This window comes from Harpegnathos saltator, unplaced genomic scaffold (genome assembly GCF_003227715.2).
Source record: "Harpegnathos saltator strain DR-91 unplaced genomic scaffold, Hsal_v8.6 scaffold67, whole genome shotgun sequence".
In the NCBI taxonomy this organism is placed as follows: domain Eukaryota; kingdom Metazoa; phylum Arthropoda; class Insecta; order Hymenoptera; family Formicidae; genus Harpegnathos; species Harpegnathos saltator.
The window spans coordinates 187575-200649 of record NW_020230504.1 but is presented as its reverse complement, the minus strand read 5'-3'; the positions used below and the strand labels follow the sequence as shown (position 1 = coordinate 200649).

The following is a 13075-nucleotide window of genomic DNA, read 5'->3' as shown; positions in this document are numbered from 1 at the left end:
AGAAGAAAATCTTGCTGATATTAGTCGAAGTACAATATCTCGACGTCTAAAGGAAGTAGATTTTTTAAGACGTGCTGGTGTAAGAAACCATTAATTAATGCAAAAAATAAGAATGGTCGATTAAATTTTGCAAGGAAGTTTGAACATTGGACTGAAGTTGATTGACGAAAAGTACTTTTCTCTGACGAATCAAAGTTTCAGTTATTTAGAAGTGACGGTAGAAAGTATATATGACGTCCAACAGGCACAAGATATAACTTAAGATACCAAATTCCTACCGTAAAACCATGGTGGAGGTAACGTGATGGTTTGGGGATCATTTTCTTATAATGGAGTTGGTCCATTAGTTGAGATTACTATGGTTGAGGGTACTATGGACGCTATAATGTATCGAAATATATTGACACAGCATATATTGCCATATGCAATTCGAAATATGCCGTGGTTGGATTTTCCAACAAGATAACGATCTCAAACATTCATCAAAACAAATAAAAACAAAATAAATTTTTCATCGTGAAAAAAATGTGAGTTCTTGACTGGCCCTCGTATCGCCGGACTTGAATCTTATTGAGCATTTGTGGTAAGAACTCAAACTACGCTCTCCCGGGACGCCACCTTGCCGTGGTGGGGGAGCTTGAAGGTCCCGAAGCGAGGAGCTATACCAGCGGGATATCGACCCCTGGAAGGTTCTATCATGCCAGGGAAGTCCGAATGGAGGGACTGGACTAAGAGCGTCCATAGTACTCCTGGATGGGCAGCTGCCTCCAGGTTTTATCAGGGACTGGAGGGTCTCACTTCGGTGCGGCCCAAAAGTCCTTACAGCGCGGGCAGAACGGGCTCGTTAGCCTTGTGAAGGCAACCATTCTAGGGGAAGGAAAATCCTGATTGCAAACCCGTATTTGTAAGGACGTATAACTTTACACTATGGGAGGGGCCAGGGTGTTTCGGCACCCTAGTACGGGGAATCCAGGCAAACCCCGGCAGACCCTAGCCTATCACACCGTAACCCTAGGTCATGTCTCTGAGGCCGGGGGTCTTGCCTTAATTGGCCCGACCGCGAGGCGGGTCCTCTATAAAATACCACGTAATCCTACGGTTGAGGCATGCCACGCCTATGGGATGAATGGCAGGTGCGTGACCTGTCGCTAGTGGTTCCTCACCTGGGGCACCTGGCGAACCCCAGGGACATGCTAGCCTTACCCCGGGTAATGCGGGGGCTCTACCCGGGGTCGACGCCCACTTCCCGCCGAACTCGTGGGACCAAAAATGATCTCAAGTAAAATTTCTTTAAACAACCCTGAGTCTTCGGACTCAGAGTCCCGTACGGGCGGGTGCAGCAACCCGCCCAAGGACTAACCATCTGCTCAGGCAGGTGATTTTTCACAAGAGAGAGAGAGAGAGAGTGAAGAGATAAGGGTGGACGGAAATCAACCGGCGGGTGTTATCTCCCCACCCCCGGGGGTGGGGAGAGAGTGCAGATGGACCTCGGAGGACTAGCCTCCGAGGGGTCATCCCTCGAGGGAAGTCCATCCCCCTCAACGGCTGCTGACGGCAGTAGCCGGGAGTACCGCCCTGACTGCGGGGTTAGTGGTACGGTGAGCCCGTCGGATAGGTGTTTACGGGCGGCCACCCAACACGGGACACCAAAGTCCCTGGGGTCCGGGGTTTCTCCGGTATCAGGGGCCAACAAGCCCGGCCTCCTCTGCTCTAAGAAGGAGCAGAGGGGGTCTGCCCCCAATGAGAACGCGGGGGCACTTGGGGCCAACTCGGGAAGGGAAATGGCGGGAACCAGGAAGAGGGAGGGGATGTCGGAGTGGAGGACCGGTGGTTCGGTCATCCGTTCGAACATGCTCCTCTCTCAAGGGTCGAGAATACAGGTCCGAGGAGCAAGGGGGCGGCGCCGATACAGGAAGCAAAGGCCACCAACGTCAGCGGTGGCGAGAAGAGGAAGGCCGACTCCACCATCGTCGGGACGAAGAGGGCCAGGGTGCCCACCAGCAGCGAATCGTCGGCGGCGGATGCAGCGGAGGTCCCGGTCCTGATCCCGGAAAAGAAAAAGCAGGGAGGCCTGCCACGACCGGGAAGGGAGTGGGCCTAAAGGAGAAGTGGGAAAGGGAGAGATTGGAGAGGAAAGAGGAGCAGAGCAGGAGGTTGGAGGAGGAGGCTTGGGGACTCCTCGACAGGGGGCTCTTCCAAACTTTGAAGGACAAGCGCCCTGCCGAGGAGGTGTTCCGAGACGCTTCCTCCTTGAACCTCCTCAGGGAGGCGAGGTCGCCGGAGCTGGCGGCGGAGGTGGGCCAAGCCCTAGGAGCTATTAAGCTTGTGGCAAGGTGATCGAACACCTTAAAAGGGACGTTCGTGAGCTTGTTGAACATGGCAGTGGCCACCTCTCAAGCGGCTCTGGCGACCTTGATTGCGAGGACGGCGGAGCTGGATGAGAGAGAAGGAGAGGTGCCAGAGGTAAGAAGGGAAACGGAAGAACTCTGTGAGGAGATAAGGGGGCTGAGGGTGGAGAACAAGAGGCTCCAGGAGGAGCTCCAGGCCAATAAGGCCTTGGTTGTTCCCACCCCGGCCCCCCTCTTCCTGCCTCCCAGGAAGAAGAGGACTTATGCTGAGGTGACCAGCGGAGCGTCCACCTCGACGGAGGAGGAGACGAAGTCGGAGAAAAGGAGAGAGAAAAGGAGGAGTAGGAGAAGGGGGGTGAGAGATCACGCCTCCTTTTCTTCCTCCAGGGTAAGGGAAGTAGAGAGAGAGGGGGTACCCCCGGAGGTCGGTATTCCGGTATTGGACGACAGATTTCCGGAGGAGGCTCACCCTCCCATAGAGAAGCCGGATTTCGGAGAGGTGCAGAGGGCCCTGGACGCCTCTATAGCAGCCACGGCTCGTGCATCTGGTGGCGAGGAGGAGCAAGGTCTGATTCGCCAGATGGCTCACCTCATCGCCAGATGGGACGAGATCCGGGCTGCCCGAGAGGCGGGGACCTTTGCACCGACTTGAACCGGAAAGGGAAGGGAGGGGGGGTGGAATGTTCCAGGAAGGAGATTCAGTCCCAGGCTCCGTGCACACCGACGGGTCCCAGAAGGAAGGAAGGGGAAGGAATGAAGGTGAGAGCCAAGGAAGGGAGGAAGAGGAGAAAGGCCAGGGCGAAGCTCCGAAAGAAGATGGAGCGGGAGCAAGCCCAGAGAGGAAGGACAGCGGGCATCCCAGCCAAGGATCTCGTGGGGCTGGGATCATTACCGGCTGCATTGGAGTGGGTGCTTGGGACCAAAGAGAAGAAGCAGGAGACTTGGTCCCAAGTGGTAGGAAGAAAGGAGAGGAGGAGGGGAAAGGAGGAGGAGAAGAAGACTCCTGCTCCTCCCCCCTCAAATCAGGTAGGGATAAAGAGGGTAGTGAAGGGGGCGAGGCCGGGTAAGCCGAAGCCGCTAAGAACAGCGGCCGTCACCATTACATGCTCCCCGGATAGGTACCGGGAGTTTATGGCTGAGGCGAGGCGCCGGATCAAGCCAGCTGACCTTGGAATAAATGGTTCCTTAAAGGTCAGCCAGGCCCTGAATGGGGCCATGTTGATTAAAGTGCCTGGCCTCAGCCAAGCGGGGGCAGCCGTCGACCGGCTTGCGGACGCGCTCCGCAAGCTGGCGGCTGAAAAAGGCCCCGGTTTTCGCGTCCAGAGGTCGGTAAAGGTCGCCGCGTTGCTACTTTCCGGCCTGGACGCGACGACCGGGGCCGACGAGATGGCGGTCGCTGTGGCCCTCGCCGGGGGGTGCTCACCGGAGGAGGTATCCTTCGGTGAGGTGGTCGCCTCCCGGTAGGGGACGGGGTCGGTAGTGGTGCGGTGTCCGCTGGCGGCAGCTGCGAAAGTTGCCGCTGCAGAACGGGTCCAGATTGGTTGGACTCGTGCTGGGGTGACGGCGCTGCCCGCTCGCGCAAAGTTATGTTTCCGGTGCTTGGAGCCGGGACATGTGCGCGAGCGGTGTGCCAGCGCCGTCGACCGCAGCGGATTATGTTACCGCTGCGGTAACCCCGGCCACCGCGCCAAAGAATGCCAAGGGGCAGCTCGCTGCCCGGTCTGCACCGAAGCGGGCAGACCCTCGGATCATGAGATCGGAGGGCCTGCCTGCAAGCCCCCTTCTGGAAAAAGAAGGGTGGCAAGATGAGGAAGGACAAGCATGGGGAGGTGGAGAAGAAACTCCCAATCGCGGTCGGGGGGACCAAGGAGGGGGAGGCTCGAACCCCTTCCCGAGGACCCTGAGGATCGGACCCTATTGAAGAAGGAGGTGAGTCCAGCCCCCTCCACAATGAGGGAACAGGAGGAACACCGGGAGGGGAACCAGGACGAGGAGGACTCCTCTCTTACGTCGTGGGGACTTCGACCCGGGAGGACATCAACTCCGGTCCCAATGGAAGCAGAGGCCGCGCCTCTTTCACAGAGGAAGAGGCGAGTAACGGAGAGGAAGGAAGAGAAGACGGACAGGACCAGCGGATCGTCGGAAGAAGATACAACGGTCAAGTTGAGGAGGGTGCAGTCCTCGGACTCTCCCCCAACCACCCTAGGAAAAGGGGAGCCAGTGGGCGTGCCACCCCTGTCTCCCCTGGTAGTTGTTGACAATTTCCCCTCGTACCCCCGAGAGGAGGAAGTTGTCCAGGTAGGGACTCCCTGTAGGCAATCGTTCTCGGCGGAGGTACCTGAGGATGTAGCCACCAAGGTCGAAGTCCCCTCTGGGGAGACTGAGGTGGCGTTGCCGCCAGAGGTCTCCCAAGAGGGGGCGAATGTAGTCAGCCCGGAGAAGGCGTGAAAGGCCTAGCCTTCACGCTACTCCGGATGCTACAGGTTAACCTCGGCCGCGGCGCCCAGGGCCATGATCTGTGAGTTCACAGAATCCAGGAACTGGGCGCCGGGCTGGGGGTGGCCACCAAGCCGCATTGGGTGCCGGTCAACAGTGATCGCTGGTTCGGCAGCCTGGACGGCTCGGTGGTCATGGTGGCTGACCCTGGGATCGGGGCATCGTGGCGTCGGCGTGCGACGCCGCGATGCTCCGATCCCATCCCCGTTGGCGCCGGGCCGCGTACTGGTGGTCGGAGGACATCGCGAGACTTCGCGAGGCCTCCGGCCGTGCCAGGCGGGCGTACGTCCGGGCCCGGCGACGGGGATGTCACGAGGGCAAAGGAGGACTACCTCGCGGCGAGAGTGGTCCTCCGGAAGGCCACCAAGGAAGCCAAGCGAGTAGCCTGGGAGCAACTGGTGGGCTCCCTGGATGAGGATCCGTGGGGGCGCCCTTACAAGAGGACGATGGGGAAGGTTCGTCCATGGGCGCCCCCGCCGACGGAGACTATGGACTCCCAGGCCCTTGATGGGCTCCTGGACGCCCTCTTTCCGAGGGCGGAAAGGGGCCCTCCCACGATCCCTTCCCCTGAACTGGGAGAGGGAGAGTGAGAAGAGGGCCTGGAGGTCACTCCAGAGGAGCTCACCAGGGCCAGGGAAAAGCTCGGTGGCAAGGGGAAAGCCCCTGGCCCCGATGCGATTCCGGGCCGCGTCTGGGCTCTCGCTTTGGCCGAAGGAAATTTGTCCACGGCCATGCGCAGGGTCATGACCGGGTACCTCAGGGAGGGGGTATTTCCCCAGAGTGGAGGAGGGCCAAATTGGTCCTCCTCCCTAAAGAGGGCAAAATACCCGGGAGTGCGTCGGCCTACAGGCCGATATGCCTGCTGGACGAGGCGGGCAAGATGCTTGAGTGCATCATTGCCGACCGCCTCGTCCAACACCTCGTCCTCGGAGGGGCCGAACCTCCACGATCACCAATATGGGTTCAGGCCCGGACGGTCCACGCTGGATGCCATCCAGTGGGTCCGAGACCTGACCCGGGTGGTCGTGGAGAGGAGGGGCGGGGTATTGCTGGCGGTGTTGTTAGACATAACAAACGCCTTCAACACCCTGCCCTGGCCGGAGATTGGACGGGCCCTCGTACATCACGGGGTGCTCGTATATCTCCGGCGGATCCTGTCGGCCTACTTCGGGGGCAGGGACCTCGCCTTCACTAAAGAGGGCGGAGTCCAGGGCTGGCGCACGATGGAGCGCGGTATCCCGCAGGAGTCGGTACTCGGCCCCCTGCTATGGGACATCGCGTTTGACCGGGTGCTTCGCACTCCACTCCCTGACAGCTGCCACGTCGTCTGCTACGCAGACGACACATTAGTGGTGGCCGAAGGGGAGAACTGGGGGGATGCCCGCCTCCGAGCGGAGGCGGCAGTGGTTATCGGTGGTGGGTATCATCGGAGACCTGGGTCTCAAGGTGGCGCCCCTCAAGACTGAAACCGTGTACTTTCACGACGGCAGTCGGGGGGCGCCGCCGGAGACCCGGGTCCTGGTCGATGGCGTCCACGTCCGCGTTGGGCCGACGATCAAGTATCTTGGCCTGACGCTGGACAGCCGATGGGGATTTGGGCCTTATTTCAGGCAACTGGCCCCCAGGGTGCGCAAAGCGGGGACGGCAGTTGCCAGCCTGCTGCGCGCCCAAGGGGGCCCAGGATGGCAGGCTCGCCACCTGTACGTCGGTGCGGTTCTCTCGATCGCCCTGTACGGGGCGCCTATATGGGCGCCCCAGTTGCAGGTCAGCGCGGCGGCCAAGCGTCTGCTACGGCAGGCACTAAGGCCGCTGCTGATCAGGGCGATCCGGGAGTTCCGCACCGTGTTGTACATGGCGACGACCACCCTGGCCGGTTCCCCGCCCGTGGAGCTCCTAGCCGAGGAGCGGTATATCCTCTACTGGAAGGTAAAGGAGCTCCACGAGGCGGGAGAGTTGACGGCCAGGGGCCTGAAGGCCCTGAAGACCCAGGCCAGAGCCTGGAGAGGTGGGAAGGCGTATTAGCCGATCCCCGAGGGTCCGGGCTCGCAACGGCCGAGGCTGTCCGCCCCTGCCTGGCCGAAGTGTCAGGCAGGCGGGGACGTAGAATGTCCTTCCATCTGGTGCAGATACTGACGGGGCATGGTTGCTTCGGGAGGTATCTGCACCGGATAAGGAAGGAGCCCACCGCTCGGTGCCACCACTGTCCAGAGCCTATGGATACGGCGCGGCATACCCTGGCCGCTTGCACGACATGGGACGAGCAGCGCCGTGTCCTGGCCGGGGTGGTGGATTGCCGAGAGGGGGAGCTCTCGCTCCCGCACCTAGTCCGGGCTATGTGCGGGAGCGAGGAACCGCCTGGGAGGCGGCTCCTTCAGCAAAAACGTGATGTCCCTGAAGGAGGCTGCCGAGTGGAAGCGTCGACCCGGGGTACGTCGTCACAGAAGACGACAGGGCCGGCGCTCCCCGGGGGGGAGGGGATCCATAGCGGGCCCGAGGTGGCATCGGCCGAGGAGATGCCGCTGACCTATACGGGTCGGCGCCTCCCTCGGTCGCCTCGGGCTCGACTCCGTCAGTCGGGGGGGAGTGATGGGTCGGGCCCCAGGTGGATCACCCAGTTGGGGCTGGGCCCACCTCCCCGATTCTCCCCTCTCCCTGGGATTTACAGGGAGAGAGGGGATAAGGGGGGTGGATGTCCCCTTCTTCCTAGGCGACACCAGAAGGCCAACCGGCGGGGCAACCCGCCGGGGACCGCGCCCTCCCACTAATTCCCTGAAAGGGGAAGGGGGTGCGGTACACGGGGCGAGGGGCTCTTAGTTTAGAGCCCTGGGGCCAGGGTGTTGGAGAGGGAATGCGGGAGCAGTTCCCCTGACTCCTCTCACAACGGTCCGACAGGTAGACATCCCGCAGCGGTTTTAGTTGGTAGGAGTCCGACATAACCTCCCCCCAAGGGGTAGGGGTATCCATGATAGATTTCCCCTGCGTGAACAAAAAATAACAAAAAAAGAAAAAAAGAACTCAAACTACGTACAGGAAATAAGAAACACTCGAATAAAGCTGAATTGTGGCAAGATTTGTAAACTCAATAGCAAAATTTACCTTATGACCACATTTATAATTTAATAGCATCAATGCCTCGCCGTTGTGCTGCAATGATTGCTTCTAAAAGCATGGCAACAAAGTATTAAATTTAAAAAAACGTTAACAACATTTTCTGTTATAATTTTTCAATAATATATTTTTCTTATGCATAAGAACACTTTTTGGCGCAATAATTTTGCACTGTTTGTAACAAGACATTGTATAAAAATAAAGTATTTAGAATTATTAAGAGTTTGTAAAGTTTATATAATTGTAGGACAAATAAATACATTTTGTTTATATATATGTGTAAAGTTTTTAGCGCTCACTATGAAATGAATATACAGGATGTCCCATTTTAAGTGTCCACTCCAAATATCTCTCTTACTTTTGATTTTAGAGAAAAATGGTTCAGACACGTTTTATATGGTTTCGAGGGGGCCATAAGATGGTACCATTGATTTGACCTCCAAGAGTCATTTGAAGGTCACGTGAAGATTACCTCAATTTTTTTAAATAGCACTCCCTATTTTTTATTATATATTCTTGAGCTTTCCAAAACACTATAATCAAATGTCTTTTGGTGAAGCACTTTTCGAGTTATAATACTCCAAAAATTTACAAAATTTACAAATTTACAAAATTTTGATAAAAATACAAAATATTTCGTAAAACATTCACTTTCGAATAGTCTTATCTTACATGATCCAACCAGTCAAGGCAAGATCCGAGCATGATCCAACCAGTCAAGGCAAAATCCGAGCATGATCCAGCCAGTCAAGACAAGATCCGAGCATGACCCAGCCAGACAAGGCAAGATCCGAGCATGATCCAGCCAGTCAAGGCAAGATCCGAGCATGATCCAGCCAGTCAAGGCAAGATCCGAGCATGATCCAGCCAGTCAAGGCAAGATCCTAGCATGATCCAACCAGTCAAGGCAAGATCCGCGCATGATCCAACCAGTCCAGGCAAGATCTTCTTTTGTGTACAATTACTTAAAGTGTTCAAAAACTTGGCCATTTACTTGTATGCATAGCTCTAGTGTATGGTAAAAGTCGTCCCTAACTTTTTCAAGAACACCTACATTAATATTTCTGCAAGCCTGTCTGATCCGGTTTTTCATATGTTCAACGGTTGTAGGCTTTTGCGAATAAACTATATCTCTAATGTAGCCCCAGAAATAAAAATCTAGGGATGTCAAGTCGGGTGATCTTGGAGGCCATTCTTGAACTCGGCTGCCTATACCAATCCACATATTCGGGAATCTATTATTTAAATATTGTGTAACAGCTCGAGATCTATGAGCCGGTACTCCATCTTGTTGGAACCACATTCGTCTGAGTAAATCATTGTCGATAGGTCTCAAGAAGTTGGGCAGGTCATGTTGAAGAAATCTTAAATAGATTGCCGCATTGAGATTTTCTTCAAAAAAATATGGACCAACAATAACATCTCCCAGGATGCCTGTCCAAACGTTAATGGACCACTGCCGTTGGAACTCTTGACTTCTCTGCCAATGTGGATTAGCATCTGAATAATAATGGCAGTTATATCTATTAACGCCTCCTCTATTACAAAACGTGGCTTCATCAGGAAAAAGCGTATCAGCAATGAACCGGGGATTTTGTTGGATTTGATCTCGAGCCCAGTTACAAAAACGTACACGACGTTGATAGTCCCTCTCTTTCAATTGCTGAGTTAGATGAATATGATATGGGTGAAACTTGTTGAGCTTGAGTACACGATTGGCTGTTGATTTAGATATACCGTATTGCCTCTCAATTTGTCTCGTAGAGATTTGAAGATTCTAAGCAACGGCACCTATAACAGTCAATGATGTGACTTCATCAGGGCCCAATTTTCGCCAGTGTCTTCTAAGAAAACCCTGTTCAGCTCTGTCGCAGTCTTTTTATTATTTTCCTATCAGGATGGCGTCTGTCTGGAAATCTTTCAGCATAAAGCCTTTCTGCTGCCGAGTAATTATTCCTGGCCTCACCCAAAATGCGAATCATGTTCACAATTTCATTTGGTGGATAAGCAGCCATAATTATATTAGAAAAAAAGCGCCAAAAAACCAAAAATTCCTGTCTTATAGAAAAAGTCAACGGATAATAAGATGCGTCTATCTGAGACTTCGCCAAAATACCGACAGTTGCCAAAGTAAGTAATTTGAAATAAGCCTCTTGATATTTGTTTTATTAAAAGAATTGACAATTGCACTTTTACAATTGTTACAGTTCATTGATTATCAGGCAATACAGGATCTCGTCTTGACTGGCTGGATCATGCTCGGATCTTGCCTTGACTGGTTGGATCATGCTCAGATTTTGCCTTGACTGGTTGGATCATGTAAGATAAGACTATCAGAAAGTGAATGTTTTACGAAATATTTTGTATTTTTATCAAAATTTTGTAAATATGGAGCTTTATAACTCGAAAAGTACTTCACCAAAAAACAATTGTTTATAGTGTTTTGGTTTATAGCTCTCGAGGTTAGCTACAAGAATATGTAATAAAAAATAGCGGGTGCCGTCTAAAAAATTTAAGGTAACCTTCACGTGACCTTCAAATGACTCTTAGAGGTCAAATCAATGGTACCATCTTATGGCCTCCTCGAAACCATACGAAACGTGTCTGAACCATTTTTCTCTAAAATCAAAAATAAGAGAGATTTTTGGGGTGGACACTTAAAATGCGACACCTTGTATACAGGGTGTTTGAAAGCTTATCATGCAGACGAAAGTTGGAAATAGATTAGGTGTAGCCGAGAAGAAAAGTCATGTACCATAATGTCAAATTGGCAATAGTTTCCGAGTTATTAATTAAAACATGTGAGCCAACGAGCGCGTAAAGAGCGGAGGGCGGCCGCAGTAAGCACGTAGACATTTGGTACAGGCGGAGTCAGTGAGTGAGAGTATGCGAGCGCGCGCGGCGAGGGGCAACGTAAGCGATAAGAGGCGAGCGCGCGCGACGAGGAGCGAGCGAGCGCAAGCGACAAGGGGTGAGCGAGCGCGACGAGGAGCGAGCGAGCGAGCGAGCTTTTTCTTTATAGCTTTTCCCTTATAGCTCGCTCGCTCCTCGTCGTTCGCGCACGTTCGCTCTTCGTCGCACTCGCTCGCCTCTTGTCGCTTACGCTCGCTCGCTCCTCGTCGTTCGCGCTCGCTCGCTCCTCGTCGCACGCGCTCGCCTCTTGTCGTTTATGCTGCCCCTCGCCGCACGCGCTCGCCAACTCTCACTCGCTGACTCCGCCTGTATCAAATGGCTACGCGCTTACCCTCCGCGGTCGCCCTCCGCTCTCTACGCGTTCGTTGGCTCACATGTTTTAATTAATAACTCGGAAACTATTGCCAATTTGACATTATGGTACATGACTTTTCTTCTCGGCTACACTCAATCTATCTCCAACTTTCGTCTGCATGATAAGCTTTCAAGCACCCTGTATATACAATATACAGGGTGTCCCATTTAACCTGACAAATCGTAATATCTGGAAAACTACATGTCGGATAAAAAAAAGTGGGTAATGAAATTTGTTCATCTCGAAGGGGGACATCCAATGATATCAAACTCGATCTCCCACCTCACTCCCGTGGGGTGGAGGTGGGGGCAACTTTGAAATCTTAAATGGGAACCCTCATTTTTTATTGCAGATTCGGATTCTACGCCACAAAATACGCAAGTTTCGTTCGAAACTTCTTTTTTTATTCGTGATAGATGGCGCTGTAATCACAAAAAATTAGATTTTCTGCAATTCTCCAGAAATGATCATTGGATTGAAAAATAAAAAAATACCTGTTCAATATTTTTAAAAATATTTTTAAATAACATAATAACAGTTATTCCCCCCATCCCCTCGGGATAAGGTGGGTGGTAACGTTCAAATTTCAAATGAGAACCCACACTTTTCATTGCAGAATTAGATTTTACGTGAAGTTTTTATGGAAACAATTTTTTTCATTCGTGATAGATAGCGTTGAATTTTTCCGAGAAACTACTTTTAGCGTTACTCAGGAACAACGACGAGGATGTAGTAGCTTTCTGTTCCCTTTGGGGTGCTTGTTTTAGGTGAGTCCCTTCGCCTCTCATGGGGGGGAGAATAACTGTCATTATGTTTTTTAAAAATATTTTTAATTTTAAAAATATTGAACAGGTATTTTTTTATTTTTCAATCCAATGATCATTTCTGGAGAATTGCAGAAAATCTAATTTTTTGCGATTACAGCACCATCTATCACGAATCAAAAAAGAAGTTTCGGACAAAATTTACGTACTTTGTGGCGTAGAATCCAAATCTGCAATAAAATATGGGGGTTTCCATTTAAGATTTCAAAGTTGCCTCCCACACTCACCCCCCCGGAGTGGGGTGGGAGGTCGAGTTTAATATCATTGGATGTCCCCCTTCGAGGCGAACAAAATCATTACCCACTTTTTTTGATCCGACATGTAGTTTTCCAAATATTACGATTTGTCAGGTTAAATGAGACACCCTGTATATACACAGGGTTCCCAAAACCACCAGTCCACCCCTTCTAAAATCTAGAAAATTAATTTTTTTGGGGATCTGAAAAATATTTATGACTGTGTCGGGTACGCTCTTTTGATTGGTGATATCAACTTCCTGGTCTGATGTAAGTTACCAGACCGGATGTAAGTTATCCAGACCGGAAAATGGTTTTTTTAAATGGAACATGTATATTTTTATGGCGGATTCCAATTCTAAGCATAAAAAAACGTAATTTTGGTTTGAAAAATTTTTTCCGAATACGTCATTTTTGATCTCTAAATGACCTTTACATTTGAGCTTGGGTCCGATCCACACGAAACCCTTTTCAAACTTCAGGGATTGAATTGTCGAGAAAATAACAATACTATCTTTGCTGTTTGTTAACATTCGTCGTTGTACTTTACAGTTATTTTGTCAACAAATCAACCCCTGTAGTTTGAAAGGGGTTTCGTGCGGACCGGACCCAAGTTCTAATGTAAAAGTCATTTAGAGGTAAAAAATGACTTTTTCGAAAAAAAATTTTCAAACCAAAATTACGTTTTTTTATGCGTAGAATTAGATTCCGCGATAAAAATATACATGTTCCATTTAAAAAAACGATTTTCCGGCCTGGATAACTTACATCCGGTCGGACCAGGAAGTTAATATC

At 51.9% G+C, this 13075-nt stretch overlaps 1 protein-coding gene across 1 annotated transcript; it reads left to right on the top strand.

Moving 5' to 3' along the window:
- Positions 1 to 6221: 6221 nt before the first annotated feature.
- Positions 6222 to 6866, top strand: LOC112589951 (uncharacterized). The gene is made up of 2 exons (XM_025305053.1): positions 6222 to 6316; positions 6455 to 6866. Exons 1-2 carry the CDS (start codon positions 6222 to 6224, stop codon positions 6864 to 6866), a joined length of 507 nt encoding a protein of 168 aa, XP_025160838.1.
- The last annotated feature ends 6209 nt before the right edge of the window (positions 6867 to 13075 follow it).

Coding starts and splice junctions, on each gene's coding strand:
- LOC112589951 (XM_025305053.1), top strand. CDS start 6,222: ATGCCCGCCTCCGAGCGGAGGCGGCAGTGGTTATCGGTGGTGGGTATC. Junction 6,317..6,454: donor CCCCTCAAGACTGAAACCGT/GTACTTTCACGA, acceptor GCCTTATTTCAG/GCAACTGGCCCCCAGGGTGC.